Raw genomic sequence first — 27,699 nt, forward strand, 5'->3', positions numbered from 1 at the left:
AATTTAGGCTAATCTTTCTATCTCAAGATCCTTAACTTAATCATACAAGCAAAGTCCCTTTTGCCATGAAAGGTAACATATTCACAGGTTCCAGGGATTCAAATGTGGATAGCTTTTGGCAGAGGGGACGGTATTCTGCCTACCAAATCATCTCACCACAGGATTGGAAAAGCTGGCCTTGGAATCTCAGTCTCATCACTTAGTAGCTGTGCCACTCTGCTTACCTAACCTCCTCAGCAGCACCCTTAAAATGGCCATAAATGCGGCCTTGCAGGGCTATTGTGAGAACAATGATAATGAGTCAGTAGGAGCTAGGACCAAGACAGCCCTCAATGAATAGTCAGCATTATTATTATGATCTTAAGCCCTCTACTTTTTCCAACAGGAGTACTATAAGGTTTGTAAGTGAAACTGTTGGGTGAAATGCTAAGTTCTATTCAGATGTTGGTTATGATATTTTCTTGAAACAATCGACCTACACATTTCTTTTATTTCTCATTTCATTCCAGGTCATTGGGGGATGAAGAGGTGGGCAAGGCTAGTCAAGCAGTCTTCCCTGCAGTCCCTGCTCTTAGGGTCATACATAACTGTGTCTGGAAATAGAACGTGCACTGTCACCTTTCGAAATCTTATTTTAAAAGGCAAAACTAGGAAGTTCCTGATTAAAAAACAATGTGAGAAAATGTTCTATGATCAAAATTAGCAGGGTATATGAATGTGCTGAGCTATGTAACAACATCTCAGAGTGTAAAAATCAAGCATCTCTTTATTCATTCAGAAGTATTTATTGAGCACTTACTATTGTCCAAGTATTGTGTTAAGCACTGGGTATACCGTGGTGCTCAAAGCAACTGAGGTCCTTGCCCTTATTCTAGTGGGAAGAGACATACAATAGAAGGATAAAAAACTATGGGGCTGGGTGTGGTGGCTCATGCCTGTAATCCCAGAACTTTGGAAGGCCAAGGTGGGCTGATCACTTGAAGTCAGGAGCTCAAGACCAGCCTGGTCAATGTGGTGAAACCGTGTCTCTACTAAAAATAAAAAAATTAGCCGGGCATGGTGGCAGGTACCTGTAATCCCAGCTACTTGGGAGGCTGAGGCAGGAGAATCACTTGAACCCAGGAGGCAGAGTCTACAGTGAGCCAAGATCACACCACTGCACTCCAGCCTGGGTGACAGAGTGACACTCTTGTCTCAAACAAAAAAGAAAAAAACAATTCACTGAGTGAATCCAGCAACCAAGTGCTTGGGACTGAATTCAAATGTTTGCCATAGAAGAAAACCGGTGACCAACTGATTTCAATTTTTGAATTTTTGGCAGAATAAATAAGACTCGTTCAGGTTGTAAAAAACAAAATACTAATAGAAACTTAAAACAATATATTATTTTTTACCTATGAGTAGGCAAACGTTTTCAAACACTTGAGTTTGTTATTAGCATTATCGAAAATTAGCACCATCTTTTATAGAGGGCCACATGGTTGTTCCTACCAAAATTTGAGGCTAGGCACAGTGGCACACGCGTGTAATCCCTGCACTTTGGGAAGCCGAGGCACGCCTGTAATCCCTGCACTTTGGGAAGCAAGGCACGCCTGTAATCCCAGCACTTTGGGAAGTGGATCACCTGGGGTCAGGAGTTTGAAACAAGCCTGGTCAACATGGTGAAACCCCGTCTCTACTAAAAATACAAAAATTAGGCGTGGTGGTGGGCACCTGTAATCCCAGCTACTTGGGAGGCTCAGGCAGGAGAATAGCTTAAACCTGGGAGGTGGAGGTTGCAGTGAGCCGAGATTGCGACACTGCACTCCAGCCTGGGTGACAGAGTGAGATTCCGTATCAAAAAAAAGAGAAAAAAAAATTGTACATGACTTTTATTTAGAAATTTCGCTTCAGCGATTATATCCTTCAGAAATACTCACATATATGCCAAGAACAGGTTATAGCAAGATGTTTGTGGTATCATTTGTAATTAGGAAAATCTGGAGATGGCTTAAATGGGCATTAATGTGACAATGGGTAAATAAGAAACAGAAGCTGCTTTCCTATAATAGCCAGCTGTTAAAAATGTTCTAGACACTTTACTAAAATTTCCTGATTTACTGACGATTTTCTTTTAAACATGGCAGAGAAATATGGGTAGCAAGATGTAATTTGAGTAAAACAGAACAAAACAAAACAAAAACCTGGGCGCAGTGGCTCATGCCTGTAATCCCAACACTTTGGAAGGCTAAGACAGAGGGATCTCGAGGCCAGGAGTCTGACACCAAACTAGGCAACGCAGCGAGACTCCAACTCTACAAAAATTTTAAAAATTACCCAGGTGTGGTGGCTCATGCCTGTAATCCCAACATTTTGAGATGCTGAGGTGGGCACATCACTTGAGGCCAGGAGTTCAAGGCCAGCCTGGCCAACATGGTGAAACCCCGTCTCTACTGAAAATACAAAAATTAGCCAGACTTGGTTGAACCCAGGAGGCGGAGGTTGCAGTGAGCCAAGATTGCACCGCTGCACTCCAGCCTGGGCAACGGGGTGAGACTCTATCTCAAAAAATAATAATAATGTAATCTAATTGGCTGAGTCTATATCAGCAATATGAAAAAAGGGAGTTACTAATCAATTTCTAGTATTGGCTCTCACGTTTCACTCCCTATCCTACTCCAGTTGTCACACATGTACAAGGGCAGATATGTGTGTTTCACGATTAAAATAAAGGGCTGATAAGATGGGAGCAGGATTATGTTGGAATCTTTCTCTGATAAGACATGCCCTACCTGGTTAACCTTCCCCCAGGAAGTCTACTGCTTACCCCTCCCACTTCCAAGGGGTGGGTGGTTGGGGTGGGGGGAAATTTAGCTGACCCCACTCAGTGGCGCCCTAGGCCCGGGGCTTTCCTGAACTTTATCACACTCTATCACAGGCATTGCATCTACTGTCAGCCTGTCTGTTTTCCTTCCAGGGAATGTGGGCAGACACCTGAACCATGTGGTATTCCTCCTTTTAGTCCCAGTGGTAGAACAATGCCTGGTGGGCCTTCTTAAACACTTAAGGAATGAGCAGACATGTCTCTAGCCAGGAATGTCATTTGGCCTGGGGAGAGCAGCAGAGGGGCCTGCAGAGAAGTGTCTCTAAGGCCGGATAAGAGCAGCTGAAATAGTCCAATTCTCAGCCCTGGCTGGGAAGAAAGGAAGGAGAAATAGTTGCACGTAAAGTTATTTTCCTGGATACTGTAATAGTGGATTTGTCAAAAACCACAGAATGTACAACACAAACAGTGAACCCTAATGTAAACTATGGACTTTGGTGGATAAAGACGGGTCAATGTCAGCGTATTGATTGTAATAATTGTACCACACTGATGCCTAATGTTAAAGGGGGCGTAGTTGTGGGGAGAGGGGGCGGAGGGGCATGTGGGACCTCTCTGTGAACCTAAAACTGCTCTAAAAAATAGTGTCTTGGCTGGGCACGGTGGTTCACGCCTGTAAACCCAGCACTTTGAGAGGCTGAGGCGGGGGGATCACTGGAGGGCAGGAGTTTGAGACCAGCCTGGGCAACATGGGGAAACCCCGTGTCTACTAAAGATACAAAAATTAGCAGGGCATGGTGGTAGATGCCTGTAGTTCCAGCTACTCAGGAAGCTGAGGCGGGAGAATTGCTTGAACCCGAAAGGCAGAGGTTGCAGTGAGCTGAGATCGCGCCACTACACTCCAGCCTAGGTGAGAGAGACTCTCAAAAAAAAGAAGTTTTAATTTTTAAAAAAGTACCAAAATAAATATCAGCACAAAGAACTATCACCATTTTGATGTTTTATGGCTTTATGGACAACTCTGCTATTTCTGAAATATGAGAAGAAACAGATCCTCTCAGAATACATTAGAATAAAGCATGCATTTCCACTGAGATACACAAGCATTCTCTCGACGGGCTGTGATGTGTTGCCCAAGAGTAGAGTCAGATAGTAAAAAGAAATATACTCTGGGATGGAAAACAAAACACAACAAATCATTGAATGAAGCAAAATTTAAAACAAACAAAAACCTCTGAACATGTTTTCTTAAAGAAGACATGGATTAATTTGCTTTTTCCCTAGCCACTACTTACGTTTGGTTTATAATATTAAACATAATGACAAAATTTGCCAGTTCAAAAAAAAAAAAAGTTTTGGGGATAGTGCCAACTTTTCACAACAAAAACACTTCCTGAAATTCAGTCAATTATTATTATCCTTATTAACTGTTTTTTGTTTTTGTTTTTGTTTTGAGACAGTCTTGCTCTGTCACCCAGGCTGGAGTGCAGTGGGTCACTGCAACCTCCACCTCCCAGGTTCAAGAGATTATCCTGCCTCAGCCTCCTGAGTAGCTGGGATTATAGGCTCCTGCCACCACACCCAGATAATTTTTATATTTTTAGTAGAGATGCAGTTTCACCATGTTGGCCAGGCTGGTCTCAAACCCCTGACTTTAGTTGGTTAAGTGCTGGGATTATAGGCATGACTCACCGAGCCTGTTTTTTCACATGAATGAGGTTTAGGGTGATGGCCAAGGAACAAGTATTCATTAAAATAAAGAGCAACATCTTACAGCCATCTCCAAGGATGACGTTACACCTGAAACCTTGCCATAGATTGTGCTGTGTGCTCCACACACACAGACCCGGAACCAAGTTCCTGTCATGGTAAAGGGACTTGCTCAAGGTCACACATCTCAAATCAAGCCATTTGTAGCGGAGCCAACCCATAGGGTCACCACGCCATACCTAAGTGCCCTGTGATGCACTAAGCTGTTCACGTAAGTCAATGAACAGCTTAATGGAGTAGGCACTCCTAATAGCCTTGGTTTTTAGATTAGTCAAGGTGGCTGAAAGAAGTTACTAACTTGCCCAAGATTACATTGGAGGTCAGGGGTTGGAGCCACGATGAGAAGCAGGCTATGTGGCCTGATGACTACGTGTCCTGGGGGGCAGTAAAGAAGTCACGCAAAGACAGACAGAGGAGGAACAATTGAAGAAGAGACTGTCACAGTGCTTGGCCACAGGGAGGGTGGGGTGATTACCCTGGGGCCTGTTACTGCTACCCATAAGAATGCAAAGTCCTTCTGGATGAGTTGCCTCTCTCCTTCCTGCTGCTGCTTGCCTCCAGGGTTGCTGCAATAACAGTGGAAACATAAATGCTATTCAGATAATGCTGCTTGCCAGTTGTTGGAGCAGAAGAGGGTTCCCAGTACTCTCCATGGGGTGAGAGGAAGGGCAGGAAAGGGGTGATCAGGTGATCTTTTCCGTGCAGGAAGAGTAGTCTGGGCCTTTGGAGACCAGCTTTCCTGTTCCCGGCCAGAAGTTACCATTTATTAGTTATGTAATTTTGGATAAATCACTTAATTTCCCTAAACTTCTTTCCTCAACTGTAAAATGAACATAATATTAGTATCTGTTCAGAAAGTCTGTGGTGATTAAAGTAGGACAGAGTGGACAAGGTGACATCGTCATTGTTTATTACTGTAAAATCCCTTTTTGTCCCTCCCTGACTACCCAGAGCCCAGTGTCTTAAAAATGCTTAGTAACAGGTGCATGCTGGTAGTCCCAGCTACTTGGGAGGCTGAGGCAGAAGGACTGCTTGAGACCAGAAGTTCAAATCCAGCTGGGCAATATAACTAGTCCTAAACAAACAAAGTGCTCGGTAAATATGTGATGAATTTATTAGTATACATATTTAATAATAAATATGTGTAGACAAAGTAAACGGTTAATCGACTAAAGAACGATGCTCAAAAAATTATTTCTTAAAAAAATTTTTTTTATTGTTTTGGTGTTTTGTTTGTTTTTGAGATGGAGTCTCACCCTGTCACCTGGGCTGGAGTGCAGTGGCACAATCTCAGTTCACAACAACCTCCACCTCCCAAGTTCAAGTGATTCTTCAGCCTCAGCCTCCCAAGTAGCTGGGGCTACAGGCGTGTGCCACCATGCCTGGCTAATTTTTATATTTCATCATGTTGGCCAGACTGGTCTCGAACTCCTGACCTCAGGTTACCTGCCTGCCTCAGCCTCCCAAAGTGTTGAAATTACAGGTGTAAGCCACTGTACCTGGCCTTATTATTGCTTTAATGAGATGGAGTCTCACTGTATTGCCCAGGCTGGTTTCAAACTGCTAGACTCAAGAGATCCTCCCAATTTGGCCTCCTGAAGTGCTGGGATTACAGGCCTGAGCCACCTCACCTGGCCAAGAAATATTCCAAACACTACAGCATCTGCTAAACGACTGAAGTATTAACTAGTTATCTCTTTCTTATCTTACCAAGTTCTCATGTATAGCTAAGAAATTATCCAAGACCAGGCCGGGCGCGGTGGCTCAAGCCTGTAATCCCAGCACTTTGGGAGGCCGAGGCGGGCGGATCACAAGGTCAGGAGATCGAGACCAAAGTGAAACCCCGTCTCTACTAAAAATACAAAAAATTAGCCGGGCGCGGTGGCGGGCGCCTGTAGTCCTAGCTACTCAGGAGGCTGAGGCAGGAGAATGGCGTGAACCCGGGAGGCGGAGCTTGCAGTGAGCCGAGATCGCGCCACTGCACTCCAGCCTGGGCAACAGCGTGAGACTCCGTCTCAAAAAAAAAAAAAAAAAAAGAAATTATCCAAGACCAAAGGGAAGACCTCTTTCCCAGACAATAACTTCATTTTGACTAAGGCTTTTGAATACACACAATAGCCCTGATTTCCCTAGCCAATCAGACTAGTTTCTTTTTTTTTTTTTCATTCTTTTTTTTTTTTCTTTTGTTAAGTGGGAGTCTCACTCTGTCACCCAGGCTGGAGTGCAGTGGCATGACCTCGGCTAACTGCAACCTCTGCCTCGCAGGTTCAAGTTATTCTCCTGCCTCAGCCTCCCAAGTAGCTGGGATTACAGGTGCATACCACCGTGTCTAGCTGATTTTTGTATTTTTAGTGGAGATGAGGTTTCACCATGTTGGCCAGGCTGGTCTTAAACTCCCGACCTCAGGTGATCCGTCTGCCTCGGCCTCCCAAAGTGCTGGGATTACAGCCGTGAGCCACCACACCCAGCCCATACTAGGTATTGATCTGAGATTTACATGCAGTATTCCATTTTGTCCTCACAAGCACCATTTAAGGTAGATTTAGTTTGGTTATATTATTACATATTACATATTAGTCATATTACCTTACTAATGCAACTAAAGTTTAAGAGAGTGAATTGGTGGATGCCATTAACTCGTTGTAAGAGGAAGTGGGTTCCAAGAAAGTAAGTAACTTCTGCCAAGGTTACTGGCCTAATAATAAGCAAAGGCTGGAGGAGAGAAACCAGGTCATTTGATTGTAAAGCCTTAACCACTGTTCAATACGGTGTGCCCAGGTCAGACTCTCTATCTGCAGTTTAGCATTGTCACTGAGAATTCTCCAAAGTAATGTGTTTAAAAAGAATGCACGGAATATCAACCCAACTAGATTCTTGGAGTTCACTACATTATACAAGCTTTCCAAAGAAAGTATCAGAGTGCTCATCTTTTGAGTCATTTATGGTCACACTGGACAAGACACTAGGTACTATATTATGCCAATGGCTTGCTAACTGAACAAAATAACCTCTTCCTCAATCACAATTCCAAGGCCGTGGCAGCCAGGTTATAAAACCTCCTACTCCATTTTACCACTGCTCTTCCATCCAGCCTGGCCAATGCCACTTGTCTGTTGATTTGCACCCAGGCAAAGGCCCAACTTCACAATCCACTCCATAACCTGGCTGGAAATACAAGTCATCCTTAGCACCCTTCCACCCAGAACAACCTCTAGTTGCCTTCTGTTCTAGAGGTTGCCTTCTAAGAGGAAGGGAAGACAGTCACTTCTTGCTCTCCCTGTTTAATGCACCCTAAAAAACACTATCACATTCATTCTTTTCAAACCAGTCACAACATCATGTTGAGATAATCTAGGGGCTTTTTAGTCTGGCGAAGTCCAAACTGAAAGTTCGTTTACTCAAACTTTTTTTAGTGGGGGTTTCTTCGCCTGGTCCTGTGTTAAGCGTTGGAGATACATGAACGAGTTGGACAACTTGTTGTAAAAGAGAGCCCCAAGGAGAAATGGGTGTGTACCAGGAGTACAAACAAAGGCATTTTGAGAGCACCTGAGGTCCATTCATTCACTCTCCAGCCTTCTTCCCTTAATCAGTACCCATTCTGAAGCCCCTCGCTCCCTCCTCCACTTCCGGGGTGCAGCAAAAATATTTCCTCAGGGAAGCCTTTTTTGACTCATTGATGGGGAGAGATTCTCCTATATACTCTGTACATTTCCTTCATTTCACCTATCACAATTTTGGTAAGTAGTTATCTGTCTTAATTAAAATGAAAGTTACATGATGATAGTAACTATGGACTTGGTTTATCTTTATTTTTCTATTTTTATTTTTTGAGTCAGGATCTCACTCTGTTTTTCTATTTTTATTTTTTGAGTCAGGATCTCACCCTGTCACCTGCCCAGGCTGGAGTGCCATTGGCATGATCTTGGCTCATTGCATCCTCGACCTCCTGGGCTCAAGCGATGCTCCCACCTCAGCCTCCTGAGTGCTGGGATCACAGGCATGTGCCACCACACCTGGCTAATTTTGTTTATTTTTTGTAGAGATGGGGTTCTCACCATGTTGCCCAGGCTGGTCTCAAACTCCTGGGCCCAAGTAGTCTCTTAGCCAAGGCCTTCCAAAGTACTGGGATTACAAGTGTGAGTCACAGCATCCGGCCAGGATTAGCTTTATCTTTTTATGTTAGGCACTAGGAATTGAAGAGCCTCCAGGTTAAGTATTTAGTGAATATTAGTTATATTCGTTACGTCCTTTTCTCATCATTTGTATCTTCATGTATTTGGTCTACCCGATTTCTCCACATGCCCAATACCAGTTTTCAAACTCTGAACTTTCTCACATCTGTTTTGAGTATCTATCAACCATCCATACTTTACAGGTCCGCCTTTTATTACAATCTGTCCTGTATGTTATGAGTGAAATTGATTTCCCCTTAGAAATAGGCTCAAGGGCAGGACTATTTCTCAAGGTTCTTGTTTTTTGACCTCTCCTAGGCTAGGGCTCAGCATCTTCTAGCCCTTCATAGACAGTACCTTAGTACAATTGCAAATGCAGACACTAGCCATTCTCGCATCTACTCTGCAGATAAAATTGCCATTTGTTTAATGACTAGTTTCCCCAGAAAACTCAGTAAAAGGAAATAAACGCTTTTCTGCACATATCCTGGGCCTGTTCCTTTCGGAAGTCGCAAACATGTCATTTTCCTACATTAAGCAAGTTCAGTCCACTTAGGAGAAACAGGAACCACAGCTTCCATCAACATCACCCAAGAATAAATGCACATTGTGTGTTAAGCACCCCTTCCCCTGCTTTCTCATGCAGTGAGAACCATGATACATCAGACTTCCACTTTAGGGATAAATGGCCTCATTGCTGCTTGGGCTCCCTATAACCTTCATTCAACTTTTTTCCTATTTAAAATTCTCACAGGAGCCTGTTTAAAAGCCCAGGCATTTGAACATCACAGGATTGTGGTGGTGGCTTCAGGTGCTGGCCTAGGGAGTGCAGCAGTGGCATCCCATGAACCAGTCTGATGCCACATCCGTTCTCTTACCAACCACTGGCACCTGCATCCCTTATGCCAACAGTGCCATGCAACTGTGTTCACCCATTTTCTGTAATTATGTGGCAAATATGTTCCCTTCATCTGGAATTCTGAAGCCACTTAAGATGCAACACAGATTCCCAGTGGGTTACTAGACTCCCCTGTGTAGATTCCATGAGTGTGGCTTCCAGCAATTTTTGCATGGATTCTGAAAAATCACTACGTATTGGAAATTTATGTTCATAAGACATTTTTCATGAACACTGATAGTTTAGCAATAAGTGATTTTCACAAAGTAGATGCAGGGTTTTCAGTCACTAAATGAATTCAACAAAATGTTTACTGTGCAGTACAAAGGTGATACACACTAATATTCTCAGAGAAATTAAACTGAGTAGCTTGAATTTGGACCAAAAATGTCAGAAAAGGGGTATTCGAGTAAAAAAAAATAAATCCAGTGAACTCTAATAGATGGTTTATTAGAAACCCTCATAGCACTTTTTCAAAAGAACTTGACAGGTTTTATTTTAATAAGACATAGTGAAGAGGAAATGGCTTAAAAGATATCATCAATCTTTTATTTAAGCACTGCCCTTCATTTTGAAGGAAATGATACAATTTCAAATCGGAACTTCCTTCTCAAGAAGTGATATAAGAATGTAACATTGATTTAACATACAACCTTCAACAAAAATAAAGTTTATACGACTCACTGGGAAATAAAATGCATGTGGAATTTATCCTGTTTGTCAACATAATTCTTCATGAGTCACAAGTATTACAGCCAAGAACAAAGCTTAACGAAAAGCTGAATCAGTTTATAGTTACTGATTTAAAAAACATTTCACAAATAAGATGTAGCTTTCCAAACAAATTCATTTGATGACCATAATCACAACTAGATTTTATTCTAATTTATAAAACAAAAAATGGTTAGACAAGCACATGATATTAAGAGTCTTCAACACAGTGGATTCCATTTTATTAAGAAAAAAAAAAAATAGAAAACAAGTAGTCCTTAAATTTTCTTAGCTCTCCATAGCATACGTTATACAAAATTAAAGTTTTGCTTCCAAAAATATGTTTCCATGTGGTCGTGGTGTTGTCCAGTGCTATTAGGGCCAAAGCACCAAAGACATGAGAAGTTTAACCACTGACTTGTCATTTTTCATAAAAACTAAACATTTCCTTATAGGTCTGGAGTAAAATCTTCTAGGCATTTTAGTGCTAAAAGTCATTTTAAATTAAATGTGAAATAAAAGCTACAAAAAGTATGAGTTCTTTCAATACAAAAAGTTGTGTAGCTGAAGTTGTGGACTCCTTTGACATACAGAAGCATTTCAATAAAATATTTGCTCAGGTAAGAAAATAGAAATTTGTCTGCTTTCATTTAGCATACGTTCCAGTCGATGTCCTGCTTATCCCTGCCAGCTTCTGAAGAACATTAGAATCGATATTTCTTTCCTTCAAAGAGCATCCGTAATTCACAGTACAAAACAGTTCTAAAGTCTTATTCCTAAGGAGAAACAAAAATTATTAAATATGTTTATTTTTTCTAGTGTCAAATGTAGCCATTGCCAGGGCATTACAAACGCACTTATCCACAACACTGCCGGGTTGAGGAAAGAACCAAGAGTTGATTCATTCCCCTTTTCTGTGGCTGTTACTAATTGGTTGTTGCTTTAAGTGTTATAACCCTAAGAAAATTCCCAATAAAAATCACTGTTCTTAAGTGTCACATATTTCACACCTCTGGTATTCTGTAGAAACGCTTGCATTACATGGGAAAGCGGCATCTGAAGAGATCTATTGCCTATTCTAGTTCATTTCCAAGCCTTTTATTGAAAACCTCTTCTCTAGAGGTTTTCAATGTGCTACTACTGATGTGGATTTTGTAGGAGCTCTTCCTTCAAGCTGAGATCTCTTAGAGCAGTTTGCTTATAACAGTCACTGCTATACTTCAGTGTGACCGACCATACATCACTTGCCATTCTGGGACAGAGGAAGGAGACGGGTGGGGGAGTTGAAAAATGATCTGGCTAGCCCAGAGCTGGACAGTGCCATTCTATTCTTCCCTCCCACTTGTCTACACAGTGGTCATTACTACTCGCTCTGTTGCCCAGGCTGGAGTGCAGTGGTGCCATCTCGGCTGACTGCAACCTCTGCCTCCCAGATTCAAGCAATTCTCCTGCCTCAGGCTCCCAAGTAGCAGGGATTACAGGCACCTGCTCAGCACGCCCAGCTAATTTTCTGTATTTGTGGAAGAGACAGGGTGTCACCATGTTGGCCAGGCTGGTCTCGAACTCCTGACTTCAGGTGATCCACCCACCTCGCCTCCCAAAGTGCTGGAATTACTGGCATGAGCCACTGCCCCCGGCCTACCTTCTATTTTCACTACTGTGTTAAGCACGAAAGAAAATCCAAATCGGTTAGATAGAGCAGGTTCTCCTAAATGTCTTAACCCATGTTTATCTTGTTCTATTCCATGAGCGAAGAGAACACAAAGCTGTGAAAGTATTAAATATCGACACTAGATTTACATTTCCAACAAGAAATTCATCTCCCTCCACAGTCCCAGACCAGGGCTAGAATGTGGTTCATTTTTAACAATCAAAGTGGCAAGATCTGTTTGGTGATCACTCTAAAAACAGGGAACGTAGCTAATGCCCTTTCATATTGAGGTGCTACAAAGATCCAAGCTATTAAAGACTATGGCCTCAACATCCATGTGTGAAACACCTATACTAGAAAATCCTTTAAGTCTTGTTGCCTTAACTTAGAGATCTCCAGGCAACAGGCCTGAGGATAGCCATGGCTGTGGACCACTCAACTATGATTCTATTCCAACTGTTAAGAATCATATCACAAAATGACTTGTACAGAGTAGTTTATAATGACTCCCGAGAGAGGGAAAAAAAAAAAAAAGACACCTCAAAATTCACTCAACTTTTGAGGCAGCAATGGCAATAGGCAGCAGAGAAGCTATGCTGCAACTCAGGGCACGTATCATTGAAGATCTCACAGGAGTTTGAGACAGGCTGGAAAAAAAAATCATACTAAGCAAATAGTATCTCATACTAAGCAAAACCGAGTAGTATCTGCTGAGCCTGCCGCTAACATCTCACAATCACCAACTGTGCTTTAGGACTGTCACCAAAGTCAGATTCGGTGCTGACTAACCAGGTGGCATCTATGATCAGCGTTGGCCTTCTTATTTAACAAAGGGCTCCGAAGGAGGTATTCTCCAAGCAACAAGGAGACAGCTGCAGTACAAGACTTTGCACCTTGAATTAAATCGCATCAAGTGTGGATAGCAAAAGTAGTATCTTACCATTGAAATATGTGTTCAGCCTAAGATTTTTTACCCACCACCAGAACAAAAGTGAGGGTGAGATGGATGGGCCAGTGAAGGGATGGGGGAAGAAAAAAAAAATTACAGGATTACCACCAAAGCCTTGTTTTAAAAGGGCTCCCTTCACTATTCAGGAAAGGGAGTGGAAGGAGAGATTAACCAATTCCTGCCAGGGCAGTCCTTTTTGGCTGCTTCCACAATAGATACTTTATGGAGTGGCACAGCCAACCCTATCTGTGGCCTGCCCTGCGGATGAACACAGCCGAGCAGGTTTAATTAGATCAAAGACACAAAGGGCTATTCCCTCCTTTCATAACAACGCAGCTGTAAGTGCCTACAACAGCAGGGGAGAAACAAAGGCAGCAGAACAGAACCTTAATTGAAATCTTCTCCTGGCTGGCCCTTGACAATGATTTACTTGTAACCTAGGAAGGGGCAGGTGGAGCAGGAGGTAGCAGGAGCCTCAGCTAAGAGCCAGCTCCAGAAGACTAATTACTTGGGGGTTGTGGAGGAGGGAGGTAGCAAAGTCTTTGTAGCCCGAGTTTGCTTAACTATTTGTTAAACTTCATAGGAGACTGCTGTGGTTTTGGTCTGCTGCTCCCAGACCCTGTCATGGATTCACCAGCCCTGCGCTCCAGGAATCCCATAAAATAAATCACCCCAGCCCCGCTGGATCCCACATACAGCTCAGCTCCGCCAAAGGAGATAAGCAGCTTTTGTGCTGGTACCTCGGTGGCGACTCCACAAACCCACTCTGGCCTTTGTACCAGGATTCTTCCAAGCCCAGGATAGGAAGCAATGGCAGTAATGGGTGCTCCGGACTTTTCCCCAACCCCACGTGCTTAAGAATGGCCGATTATAAACCCAGATCTACCAAGGTTTAATAGCCAGGCAAGTCCACAGTTTGCCTCACCGCGGAGAGGAAGACACACTTAGGGGGGCAGAGAGAGACGCCCCCCACCCCCAACTAAAGCGTTTCCTACCTGCTCCCTCTGTCCCCTTCCTCCTCCCCTGTCCACAGCCGGCTGCGCATTTCACCAACTCTTTTCCAAAGGGCCCAGGAATCCCAGATGGGGCCCAGACGGTGGCAAAAGAGGGAGGAAGAGAGGGAGAAAGGGGGCAGCGGCTGCTACTGCAAACAGTTCCCCTTCGCAGCTCTGCGCTCAGCTCGCCCATCAGTGTGCCACCGCCTCTCCGTCCTCCTCCTCCGAGCTGGGCGCAGGGGGGCGCCGGGGAGGCGGCGTAGTCCGCGCCAGGTTGCCGTCGCCCTCCTCCGGCTCCGCTGGGTGCAGGTGCGTGGCGAGCTCCTGAAGCACGGCCGCGCGCCCGATCTGGTCGTTGCGTCGCTTCTCCATGATCAGGTCCTCTAGACTCTGGAACTCTAGCGTGTGGCTGCGCTGCGCCGACAGCTGAATCTGCAGCCGGTAGGGCTGCTTGCCTATGCGCAGTTCGCCGCCGATCTTGAACTCGCGCTTGCCGTAGCGGCACCAGGCGGCGAAACTCTCTGAGTTGCGCCAGCTCAGCTCGCGCTCCTTGGCGCCCACGTGCGCCAGAGCGTTGCGCACTACAGCGCTGGGGCTTAGCGGCTTGTAGCGGTACAGATCGTTGACCACGCGGCCGCGACGGCCCTGGCTGGCGTCAGTCAGGAAGCTGTTAATCACCTCCAGCCGGTGCAGGTGCACCACCTGGAAGTTACCCACATATACCGCCCAGTGCGGGTATTGAGCCTGCGACACGAACTCCACCAGGTCGCCCGGCTTGCACTTGTTGAGCAGGTTCTCAGGTGTGTAGGTACTCAGCACCGCCGAGCCCGGCGCGAAGCTCTTCTGGTAGATGCATTCATCCCGGTAGAACACGGAGCATTCCACTTCGTGCAGCCGCGGATCGTAGGGCTGCGGCTGGGGCGGCGGCGGCCCGTCCCCACCGTCGGGCAAGCCGCCGCCATCTGGCCCCTGAGGCGGCGGCTGCGGCTCCATGTCCTCATCGTCATTGGAGAAAATGTAGGAGACCCCAATGCGGGGCCCGTCGTCCCGGTCCACGCCAGTCGGGTCGGCCGTGGGAACTTCCTTGTAACTTAGGTGGGTCAATTTCTCCACCTGGTTGCCCATCACGCTGCGGACACACGTTCACACCGCCGCGAGGGGAGAAAGCGAAACCACCTCTAGGGTCATTTGCACAGGTCCCCGGACAGGGGCTGAAGCCACCTGTTGGGAGAGGAAGGCAAGAAAGCCATGTAGGAGCCCCTCCGTGAAAAGGGCGTTTTATTCCGAAAAAGAACCGGTGGGGGCTCAGCACCTGGAGCCATTTTAGGGGGAGTTTCGGGTGTAGCGAGCTTTCCCTCGTTTCTCCACCTCTAAGGTCACGGTCACAGGAGACTGGGCAACTCCAGTTCTCCCTGTCCCCAGCCCTTCGCCTAGCCCTGGCAAAACCCATTGCATCAGCAGCTTCTACAGCTTCCGCCTGCGCCCTACCTGCCAAGCTTGGACAGGAAGAGGGAAGGAAAGAGAAACTTTACTCCAATCCCCCCTCCTCTGCTAACTTCCCCTCCCACCCTCGGGCCCTAACTAGCCCCTGGGACGCCTCCTCCCCACCAACGCATCCATCCCCAGAGGAACAAGCGAGGATCTCAGAGCGCGACCTGGGCAGGTGAGTCACCCTACCTGGCTCACCTGCAGCGCTACCTCCTCCCGGCTCGCCCGCCCTTCCCCCGCGCCCGCCCTCAGGCTCGGGTTACCTGCGCAAACTCACCCGCGGAGAGGTAGAGGCCGTGGGGCCTGGGGAAGGGCTCCCTGCCGCGCCCCAAGACTTCTAGGACGAGTTTGAAGGTGTAGGCTCCGCAGTCCCTCTCCCGGCGCGGGCGGCAGCGAGGCTGGGCAGAGGGCAGCGCAGCGGGTAGACTGGGGGCATGTCTTTCCCCAGCGGCTGCGTAGCGCCCGGATACTTGAAGGCGGGGGGCAATCCCTGTTCACACCGCGCCTCCTCCCGCCAGCTGGGGCTGCTGCACCTCCTCAGCCAGCTCTCAGGGGAGGTGGGGCGCGCGGAAGGAGAAGACCGCAGCCTCGCAGCCGGGCGCCAACAGCTCCCGCTCGGGCCGGGCGAGCAACAAGCACCGGAGCGGGAGGGACGGGATTGTAGATCCGGCTCCCGGCTGCCGGGCGGGAGTGCAGCCCGTGGCATTTAAAGAGACAGGCGCTCACTCCCCGAGCTCGGGTCTTTTTCACATTGCGCCGAGCCGCCGGGATCCCCGCCCCCCGCCCCGCCCACTCAGGCCGCGGGGCTCCGCCTGGCCACGCCCCCACGCCGGAGCGGGTTTAAATCCCCCGGTAAATAATCCACCCGCTGGCTAGGGTTGGCGCTGTGAACTCCGCTTGCTTTCCGGGAGAAGTTAGAAGGCAAACACAACTTGCCAGTGTGGAAATTAGAAAGGGAAGGAGAGTTTGGTGTTTGCGTCTTTTCCCTTTCACCTCTTTTTTCCCAGAGTATCTGGAGACGGAGGAACAGTCGTTTCTTTTCTTTCCTGGAACATATTTCTTGCCCTAAAGGTCACAAGAAAGGATTCTTCACTAGGACAGCTCGAAGAGTGCTTTATTTTAAAGGTATTTTCAGAGTTAGTAGTGGGAAACTTTGGGGTAGAAAAGAAAATCACAGAAAGGAAACAGTATAACACAGAACGAAGACTTATTCACTGACTGGGTCCCAAGACCACCGCTCTATTTATTAGATGTCCCTGGAAGTTAGTACAAAGTTCATAACCTCTGGTATTTCCAGAGGGGTACCAGTTCGTTGGATGGTGAGAGAAAGCGTGCAGCTCTGACTGCTTTTTTTTTTTTTTTTTTTTTTTTTTTTGGTGGGGGGTGCGGTTAGGGGGATGTAGGAATTGCCTAATTGTCCTTAAATTAGAAACAAATTAGCAGAGGCCCCTGGTGCATATATTTCCTTCCTGTTGACTTAGGGAAGTGACAGGAGACCAGTACTGCCTACTAACCTCCACCACAAAAGGACACTTCCACCTCCCCACTGGTTTCGTTTCTTTTACCTAAATGTAGGCTACCAAAGTGGTTTTGTTGTTGTTGTTGTTTATATTTTTTAAATAATGGGTCGGGTGGGGGTGGAAGATTGACAGCTCTGTTTACAATAAACAAGTTTAGGCACAACTGCAAGCACCCAAACTTATCTGTGGGGGACTTAAAAATGCCATTCAAGACCTGAGCTCTGTCTTCCATTGCTTTCTTTTAACTAATTTTTTCCAGCGTGTATAACCAGCCAGTGGAAACAGGAATATACTAGCACTGCTGTGATCCTTTCCAGTTTGAGAGAAAAAAATAAAAATCAATCTACTTATGTAATTTTGAGTCCAAGCAATCAATATTGGCAGGGCTGTGATAGAAATTAGTCCTTCAGCAAGTCTGAGATCACAGTATAAGTTAGATCAACATGAGACTACTGTGTGCTGTGAGATTCTGTTTCAATAATTTCCGACTGGCTGGCCTCAGGCACGTGTGACCGAATGAGTCCACCACACCCCAGTCCTTTTGATAGCAAATGGTGTGGGGGCTGCTGTTATCTGAGTGATATTTGTTGCCATCATATGATCACCATATTATAGACAAGAGTTAGGCTTGTAGAGATTATGGCTGGTCATCCCATGTTCATGAGATTGGGAGACCTCTGCTACTGTCTGATCTGGGAGGCCACTTTGCTCCTAGGTGCTACTGGGATGGCTGGGAATGGAAGAATTGAGCTGAGAGGACACAGTAGTTTGACAGTTTGCTGCCGGCACTCTAGGTCAGAGATCTGGTGGGTGAGGAAGCAATGCCTGGCTGTCTAGGTGTGTCTCCTTTTGTCTTGATGAGCTGTTGTCAGGTGCACAATAGTGACTCAACAACATATCTTGAACTGACCAACTATAAAGTCTCAGAGGGAACAAGCCCTGATCCAATTTATATCTGAATGCCTGGAACTGAGTGGGTACTCAATAAATGCTTGATGGATGCCTTAGGGGAAAATTTGGCCATAGGTCAATAATTGCTTCCTGGTTTTATGGAGCAGTAAGTGAGTGAGTGAGTGAAGAAATGTTGCCTTTTGATAGCTGGCCTGTAGTGTAGATTCTTCCATTAATGCCTGTTGAGGGTTCAACATCCATCTTGTCACCTAGAATACTTGGTCAGAGATTACAATATGACTCTCAAACATGCTTTGTTCATCTCAAATAGTTGTTTAATAAATTTAAGCTTGTTGTCAACAATTTGAAAACTTGGGAGATATCATTAAAATATTCACATTTCCAGTTTCATTTGAAAAATTTATAAAGATATGGGACTTAACTGGGCGTGGTGACTCACGCCTGTAATCCCAGCACTTTGGGAGGCCAAAGCGGGTGGACCTCTTGAGGTCAGGAGTTCGAGACCAGCCTGGCCAACATGGTGAACCCCATCTCTACTAAAAATACAAAATTAGTAGCCAGGCGTGGTGGGGCGTGCCTGTAATTCCAGCTGTTTGGGAGGCTGAGGCAGGAGAATCACTTGAACCCGGGAGGCAGAGGTTGCAGTGAGCTGAGATCGCGCCACTGCACTCCAGTCTGGGCGACAGAGTAAGACTCTGTCTCTAAATAAAATAAAATAAAGATGTGAGACAATCAGACCCATGTTCCAGGATGGCAACAAATTGCTGGAGAGAAGTGGTAGTTACCTTGTAGGTGAAATATAATCTCCAGTTGGATCCAGTTCCCATCCCCTGTACCTCACCTACCTAGGTCCCTTGCCTGGTCCAGGAAGCTCTCTGTTGGCCACCTCTGCCATCCAATATCTGTACTACACTTTTTATTACCTGCATATGTGTAACTCAGCACATGATCATATACTATCTGGTATTATTCTCTAATTCAGGTATTAAAATTCATATTCTAATTAATATATTTATTCATGTCTTTTCTAAAGAGGACTTGGTTCAAAATACATTTCATGAAGACATACTAGGTGCCTGCTAGTCTTAATCGCTGTGCATCCAATTCTACAATGGGCACCGTGCTAGGTTTCTTAGATGTTCATGTCCCCAGGTAGTCACCATATTGGAGGAGACAGAAATACATAGACTCTTTGGGACACTGTGACATGTCCTGTAATAAGAAATAGAGGATGCTGAGGCAGTAAGGTGATGTTTCAAGGCACAGTGGATACAGAGATTAATGACAAAGTGCCTGCCAACAGGGTCTTGAGCTCATGGGGGAAACACAACTCTGAAATTAATAATAACTCCCATGGAGTGAGCTCTTGATTCTTTTATAAAGGAGAAGAAAGGTTAGAGAGGCCACAGCTTCTCCCAGCTGGTGGAAGGAAAGATCACGCAAGACCGCTTTACTTCCAGGCCCATGCTTTTCATTTTGTTTGTTTGTTTGAGATGGAGTCTCACTCTGTCACCCAGGCTGGAGTCCAGTGGCGTGATCTTGGCTCACTGCGACCTCTGCCTCCCTGGTTCAAGCGATTCTCATGACTCAGCCTCGCAAGCAGCTGGGACTACAGCTACTTGGGCGCCACCACACTGGGCTAATTTTTTAAATAAGTTTAGTAGAGATGGGGTTTCGCTATGTTGGCCCGGATGGTTTTGAACTCCTGACCTCAGGTGATCTGCCCACTTCGGGCTCCCAAAGTGCTGGTATTAGAGGCATGAGCCACTGTGACCACCCAGGCCCATGATTTTAACTTCTTTGTTTTAAATAGAGTCCAACAGATTCTACAATATTTAACAAATATTTGAGTGTCTGGGTTTATCAGACTCCAAGGGATACAGTTGTGGATGTAGCAAAAAAAGTCCCTGCTCTTATGGCGTTTACATGTTGATGGAAGGAGGCAAATAATAAATAAGTAAATGGATCAATGGAAATATCTGAGAGAGAGAGAGCAGGGTCATGAAGAAGATAACATAGAGAAATGGGATTGAATAGCTATCAGTGAGGAGAGGGTGACAGGAGTGGCCTAGTTGGCTTAAGATGGTCAGGGAAGGACTCCTGAGGAAATAGAATTGAGCAGAGACTTGAAGGATGAGGAGCCAGCCTTAATATTACCTCCAGAGGGAAGACCAACAGCAAAGGTTAGAGGGGGAAAAGACTGGAAGTGTTTAGGAAAAAGAAAAGACCACAGTTGTGACCAGAGCACAGTGAGTGAGTGTAGCTATGATAGGAGATGCAGGTAGACAGGTGGGTGAGCCTTTGGGTTTAAGGGCATCCAGGCAGCTGCCCTACAGGAAATGGACTGCAGGAGTGAGAAAGGAAGCAGGTCCCACAGAGGCCTGGGCTGTGGGAGGAAAGGCATCCCAGGCAGATGGAGGCTGGAGGAAAGCAAAGGACAGGCTGGGAAAACGCCTTCCTCAAGAGCAGCAGTTCGAAAAAGAAATATTAGTTGGATTTGAATTCTCAGCCATACTGCAGCTTCATCCCCCCAACCGTGACCCAAGTGTCACATCCCACACACCTCTTTGGAGGAGGCACTCAACAAAAACAAGTTGCGTTGAATGCCGGTTAGTCACTCTCACAGTACTCTTGTCTAGACCAGTGGGGAATAATTGAGAATTGACGTTTCTACCTGACAAAGCATTGGCCCTGACTCTGCAGGTGTGGTAGAGATCTCAGTTTAAATGGCTTGCTCCAAGAAAGTACAAAACAGGAGCATGAGGACAGAATTATCTGATTAGGCAATCTGGAACTCTGCCTGTTCCCTAGGCTGGGCCCCAGGCTCGTGGCAGCAGCAAAGAGTTGAGCGAGTTGGCTGGGAAACAGCTTCCTCCACACCTTCCTTACAGTGGGAAATCCTCAGCTTTACCTGCACCTCTGATTCACTACTGGGGTTTTGTTGTGACTTTTGGAGGTAAGCAATAGCAAATGGAGCCAGGTGACCTGGGCTAATCCTGTTTGCCAACTACATAACCTCCGAGGTGTCTCCTCCACTCCGGGCTTCATTTTCCAAACTCTAAAGGGAGGCTGATGATACTGTTTGCCTCACTTGTGAATCCTCAGATGGAACCCTCTATATGGAAGCACCTTGTAAATCCTAAAGGCTGTGTAGATGCCAGGCATTATTGACACTCTGTGATAATGATTTTAAATGAAAATAATGATTTTTTTTTTTTTTTTTTTGAGAGAGAGAATCTCATCCTGTCACTCAGGCTGGAGTGCAGTGTCACGATCTCAGCTCACTGCAACTTCCACCTCCCGGATTCAAGTGATTCTCCTGCCTAAGCCTCCCGAGTAGCTATGACTACAGGTGTGCGCCACCACACCTGGCTAAGTTTTATATTTTTAGTAGAGATGGGGTTTCACCATGTTGGCCAAACTGGTCTCAAACTCCTGAGCTCATGATCTGCCTGCCGGGGCCTCCCAAAGTGCTGGGATTACAGGCCTGAGCCACCACACCTGGCCTAGATAAGATTTTGTAATGGGGAATAAAAAGGTAACCATTTATTGTGGGCATCCTCTTACTAAATCTCTCTATCAGTCCTATTGTTGACATTTCCCAAATAAGAATACAAAGGCCCAGGGAGGTCAATATAAATCTTGCCCACTGTAAGGGGAGAGGCTGGATTTGAATCCAGCTGCTTCCAAGTCTGTTTTTCACACTGTCAAGCAGCCTCAGGGAACACCAGCATGTATGTTTGTTTGCTTAGCCAGAAACTCAAAGGTCTGAGTGACCAACATACTCAGTTGGCCGAGAACTTTATTGGTTTTAGCACTGAAAGGCACACCACATTCTAGACAAACTAGGACAGCTGGTCACTCTGCTTGGGTGCCTCCCTGTCTTGGTCATTGCCCTCCCTAAGCCAAGGGCTGTCATGAGGTTGAAGCTGGTGATATTGCTAGGATAGAGCAGGGAAGGGGGAGGAGAGCAAAGAGAGATTGATGTTTTAGCCCAGGCCCCACTCTTAAAACAAGCCCCCATTGCCAGGCGAGGTTATACATGCAGCAGCAGTTGCATAGACAGGGCCATCCAATAAAAGGGACAATAAATATTATAGCCTGCTTTTGGCATTCATTTTTATTTTAAAATCAGACTCTTCACAATAGGTGAGGCCTGGGCCTGTCTCCACTTTGAGAGCTGCTGGCCTGTAACTGCTTTCCTTAGCCCTCCCAGCCTGCCTGCCTTTGACTTTTAAGTCCTGCATAAAGAGTTTTACATTTTGGCTGAATTATTACTTGACCTTCAGATGAAGGAAGGAAGCCCAGAGGCTGTGGAATGACATCCTTTTCCTTGGCTTCTGCATTTTATTTGCTCAGATCAACAGAGCAGATTCTGAAGCCGACTGGGCAAGAGCTAGTTTACCCTGTGGGTAGGGGTAAAAAGCAGGTACCTTGAGAAGGGGTCTGAGGCTGCAGCCCACCCCAAACCAGCTCTCCACGCATTAATCCTACAGCTAAATTGTCTGTAAGGAAGCTTTTAATCCTTTCCTAGAAGAGGGTACATGGGTGGCGAGACTTCGAAGCCAGTCCCTGCTGGAGGCCTGCTGTTTTAGGAGGCCCTGACATCATATTGTTTATGTTGAACCAGAGTTTGATTTGTGCTTGGGAGTCTGAGCTTGTAGCTGGGCTCCTGCAGAAACCTCATGAAAGATGCATTTCACCAGGCCGTTCCAGGGGAGAGACCAGCTTAAATTACAGCTCGACAAATCCAAATATTGGCATATCTGCAAATCCAAATGTGGGGATTTCAAAATATAATCTAAATTCTAAGAATCTTATTTTGCACTTCTTGTGCAAGAAGAGGATGAGCTATTCGGAGAGGAGACAGGGCTGTCAATAATGCGAGTGGCTTCGGCAGAGCAAACCTGACCTCCTTTGCTTTCCTTGGGTATTCTTCATGCTTCCAGGGAAGACAGCGTTTCTTCAGTGTGGTTTTCTGCAGGACCAGTGGGTGGGGGGACCACCCACCTAGCACTTAGGACACAGTGTTCAACAGATCCAGTTGGTCAATTCCTATCTGGCCTGGGGCGATGGGATCTCCATGGATTACTCACCCCACTAAAGTGTATTCAGAACACAGTAGCCCCAGGGATCCTGTGAGACCGAGAGCCAAGCTAGGTCACTCCTCTGCTCAAAACCCTATCATGGCTCCCCGTCTTCCTTGCAGAAGGGCCAACTTCCTACAATAGCTCCTATAACCCTGCTCCTTCATAACCTCTCTGCTAGCTCATCACTTACACCTCCAGACATACTAGCCACTTGCTGTTTCTCCCCCATGGCTGTTCCTTCTGCTTGGAGTACTTCTCCTCCACCCCAATGTCTTCCCCCATATCTTCATAGAGTGCTCCTTTAGCCTTTTTTTTTTTTTTTTTTTTTTTTTTTTGAAACAGGGTCTTGCTGTGTCGCCCAGGCTGGAGTGCAGTGGCCAAGAGGCTCATGGCAACCTCCGCCTACCAGGTTCAAGTGATTCTCCTGCCTCAGCCTCCTGAGTAGTTAGGATTATAGGTGTGCATCTGGCTAATTTTTATATTTTTAGTAGAGATAGGGTTTCGCCACATTGGCCAAGCTGGTCTCAAACTCCTAACCTCAAGTGATCTACCCACCTTGGCCTCCCAAAGTGCTGGGATTACAGGTGTGAGCCACTGCGCCCAGCCATTCCTTTAAGTCTTGACTTGCATATTAGCACCTTGGTGAGTCTTCCCTGAAAACCCTATTTAAAATTCTAAGTGTTCTCCCATACATACCCCTCATCCTCTTTCCTTCTCTATTATCTATCACTTATTCTACTCCCTTATCACCTTTTAGTATTCTGTGTAATTTGCTAAATTGTTTTGTTTATTGTCTCTCCTAGTTGGACTATAAGCTCTATGAAGTCAGAGATTTTGTTTGTTCACTGGAGGCATCCTTAGCTCCTAGCACAGTGGTTGACACGTGCTAGGCTAAATAAGCTATGGTTAAATGAATAAATAAAAGGACATTTTATATGCAATCTCTATGCTCACAACAATCTTAATGGTATAAGATTATTCTTAATTTACAGATGAGAAAATTAATTCTAAATTACTAAATGCCTATGATGTGCCAGGCACTATAGACTAGGCAGTTGAATTTCAGAGAGGTTAAGAAATTGGGCCCAGGAAACACAGCTAAGTTCACCAAGAAATGACAGCTCTGTAGCTCAACATGGTAGCCGCTGGTCACATGTGGCTATTGAGCATCTGCACTGTAACTAGTCTGCACTGAAATATGTCATAAAAGCAAAATGCGTACCAAATTCCAAGACAATACAAAAGAGTAAAATATCTTACTAATTTTAAAATATTGATTATATGTTGAAATGACAAAATTTTGAATCTATTTGGTTAAATGGAATATATTATTAAAATTAAATCACTTGTTTCTTTTTACTTTTTAAAAATGTGGCCACTGTAAAAATTTAGATTATGTATGTGGTTTGCATTTGGGCTTGCGTTATATTTTTAATGGGCAGCCCACTTCTAGCAATTTCCATTCCACCCTTCATCTCTATCTTCAAGAATATTACCTCTTTGACTCTTGAGGGCAAGGATGCCGTGACCTTGTCTTTTCTGTAAGAATAAGATCAAATATACGTAGAATACATCAATAACTCTCAAAGGCATTAACATGCCTATCTTAGTTTGTGCTGTTATAACATAGTGCGATAGACTGGGTGGCTTATAAATAAGAGAAATTTAGTTCTCACAATTCTGGAAACTGGACGTCTGAGATCAATGTGCCAGCATGGTTAGATTCTAATGAGTTGCAGACTGCCATCTTCTGGTTGCATCCTGTCATGCCAGATAGAGGGCAAGAGAGCTCTCTGGGGTCCCTTTTATAAAGGCACTTATCCCACTCATGGGAGCTCCACCCTCGTGACCTACTAACCTCCCAGAGGCCTCACCTCCTAATACCAATGAGGCAGGATAGGTAGTCAGTGTTCTCCAGACGCAGCAACTGTGGTGACCCTACAGTCAACACAATAAGCCTCAGCATTCACATTGCAATTGGGCACATTCCAGCAAAGCTATCTTCCAGTAGGAACGTTCCCTTCTAGATAGCATGGCATTTTGATTTTACCTGTCCTCGAACTGACCCTTTGCTCATTATAATAGTAAAAACACACCCTTGGGTGGAGGTTTAAGATGCTAACAAGACATGTGGTGTAGAAGCAAGCATGAACAGCTATTGCACATGAGCACCCAGAAGACCATCGAGAACATGCTTACTAGTAACACCTCTTTCCACCTCTTTATAATCATATAAGAAAGGGAGTCTCCCTAGTGCCAGTCTTCGCTGTCTCATACTTACAATCAGCCCACCCTGAATCCTCTATCTTTCAGGGTGCATTATCCATTCTGCACTTCACTTTCTTTTTTTTTCTTTTGAGATGGAGTTTCACTCTTGTTGCCCAGGCTGAAGTGCGGTGGTGCAATGGCATGGTCTCGGCTCACTGCAACCTCCACCTCCCAGGTTCAAGCAATTCTCCTGCCTCAGCTTCCCATGTAGCTGGGATTACAGGTGCCCACCCCCATGCCTGGCTAATTTTTGTATTTTTAGTAGAGACAGGGTTTCATCATATTAGCCAGGCTGGTCTCGAACTCCTGACCTCAGGTGATCTGCCCTCCTCGGCCTCCCAAAGTGCTGGGATTATAGGCATGAGCCACCGTGCCCGGCCTCTGCACTTAAGTTTCAAAATATTCTTTTGCAATACATTACTCTGTGCTGCACCTCCTTTGCTGTGTGTCTCTTATTTAAATTATTTTAAACTAAGAAGACAAGAACTGGCCAGGTATGGTGGCTCATGCCTGTAATCCCAGCACTTTGGGAGGCTGGCAGGGGGGTGGATCACCTGAGGTCTGAGACCAGCCTGGCCAACATGGTGAAACCCCGTTTCTACTAAAGATACAAAAATTAGCCAGGCGTGGTGGCGTGCGCCTGTAATCCCAGATACTCAGGAGACTGAGGCAGGAGAATCACTTGAACCCTGGTGGCAGGGTGGGGCGGGTGTGGGAGAGCTGTGGAGGTTTCAGTGAGCTCAGCTGAGATCATACCACTTCACTCCAGCGTGGGCAAAAGAGCAAAACTCCATCAAAAAAAAAAAAAGAAAGAAAGAAAGAAAGAAGAAGACAGGAACTGAGGTATCACATTAGCTGTCCACAGCAACACATTGGAGGTTAGAATTTCAGCATGTGAATTTTGAGGGGACACAAACATTCTGTCCATAACAATACCTAAAGAATGAATGTCTCTTTCCAAAAAACAGTCTCCAAGAGAAGCAAAAAGAGGATGAAAGTGGCCTCCAGGGATAATGTGTCTTCAGCGCTTTCCTTTTTCATTTTTTTGAGACAGAGTCTCACTCTGTAGCCCAAGCTAGGGTGCAGTGGCGCTATGTTGGCTCACGGCAACCTCTGCCTCTGGGACTCAAGAGATTCTCCTGCCTCAGCCTCCCGAGTAGCTGGAATTACAGGCGCGTGCCACCACACGCAGCTAATTTGTTTGTATTTTAGTAGAGACAGGATTTCACCATGTTGCCCAGGGTGGTCTGAGCTCAGGCGATCCGCCGGCCTCGGCCTCCCAAAGTGCTAGGATTACAGACATAAGCCACCACGCCCGGCTCTTCAGTGCTTTCTAAGTAAAGCAGATAGTCCCCTACACTAACTTGAGAGTTGGGTCTGTGAAGAAGAAATTCCCAGTATATAATGAAGTTGAATGAAGCTGACTAGACACCCACCATTAACATTATCGAGCATGTTCTTCTTCCTGACAACTGAGTAACCTCCTGAAGAGCATCTGGCCGCCTGTATGGACATTCTTAGAGAGAATACAAATTAACCTGATAACTCCGTTTCTTGGTGGTAATCAGTAAACTGGCAGTCTGCTTTTGTGTATCTGACTCTGTGGGCTGGGTTCATGTGACTCTCTACTTTCCATGAATTGACAGCTGGGTTTTTGAACCTGGGAGCTTGAGGATTACACCTCAGATGATAGAGAATTCACAAATTCTAATAAATAGAAGCAGCTAACATGTGTTGAATCCTTACTGTATCCAGTACCTTTCTAAGAGCTTTCTATGCATTCATTCATGTAACCCTCACCTGTGAGGTAGGCATTATGATCATTATCCTCATTTCACAAATGACGAAACAGAGGCATAAAAAGCTTAAGCATCTTACCCATGGCCGCGCAGCTAGTGATTTGCGGAGCCAAGAGTTAGACTCAGGCAGTGCCGTGGAGGGGGCGTAACCCCAGCCACCTATCTGGCCTTGACATTGACCACTATGGCTCAGTTTCTTTGTCTTCATATTCCACATGCCTCTTTGACGGTGATGAAGCCATCACCTTGCAGCTCCATGTCCATTCATGAGACTGACTGTTCACCATCCTTCCAGCCTCATCCCTTGCCAGCCTCCTAGTTGCCCACTGAGCCACACCAGTCCTTGGGTTCCTGCCTATACCAAGCTCATGAAAACCTCAGCCCGTGACATGACCATCCCCTGGACCTGGCATGCTTTTCACCTCTGTCTTCTCAAAGTTAAATATTTAGTGTTCTTTATGCCTCAAATTAAGTTCGTGAAGGGGCCTTTGCTAACTAGCTGGTTGACCCCCTCACTTGTTCACAGCCCTTTTTGTCTGCGGCATAACGCTGATCACAAGAGTGATTTCGTTTGCTCATTTGGTCATTGCCTGTCTCGCTAGGAGCCTAGGCTTTATTGTGCCAATGTAACTCCCTCGTTCTCCAGTGCAGTGGCCTCCTCGTGGTACATGCC

General features: G+C 45.7%; 1 protein-coding gene and 1 long non-coding RNA gene across 4 annotated transcripts in view; one reads left to right on the forward strand and one right to left on the reverse strand.

Moving 5' to 3' along the window:
- Window positions 1–10,166: 10,166 nt before the first annotated feature.
- On the reverse strand, window positions 10,167–16,074 carry LRATD2 (LRAT domain containing 2). Of its 2 annotated transcripts, XR_280214.4 has the most exons (3): window positions 15,715–16,074; window positions 13,950–15,170; window positions 10,167–11,130 (listed from the first exon to the last, which is right to left on the reverse strand). XR_280214.4 is itself a non-coding variant. In XM_005564061.4 (2 exons), the coding sequence occupies exon 2, from the start codon at window positions 15,072–15,074 to the stop codon at window positions 14,142–14,144; it is 933 nt and encodes a 310-aa protein (XP_005564118.3). In that variant the 5' UTR covers window positions 15,075–15,170; window positions 15,715–16,074; the 3' UTR covers window positions 10,167–14,141. The 2 variants fall into 2 exon arrangements, 1 of the variants encoding a protein (XP_005564118.3); XM_005564061.4 differs by having other exon boundaries at window positions 10,167–15,170.
- Window positions 15,431–27,699, forward strand: part of LOC107130691 (uncharacterized) — a 315,763-nt gene continuing 303,494 nt past the window's right edge. For both annotated transcript variants that reach the window (XR_006700254.3, XR_012416950.1), the window contains exon 1: window positions 15,431–15,612. This is a non-coding gene — a long non-coding RNA (uncharacterized lncRNA). The remainder of the gene's footprint in view (window positions 15,613–27,699) is intronic.

The sequence above is a fragment of the Macaca fascicularis genome, chromosome 8, assembly GCF_037993035.2.
Source record: "Macaca fascicularis isolate 582-1 chromosome 8, T2T-MFA8v1.1".
Taxonomy (NCBI): domain Eukaryota; kingdom Metazoa; phylum Chordata; class Mammalia; order Primates; family Cercopithecidae; genus Macaca; species Macaca fascicularis.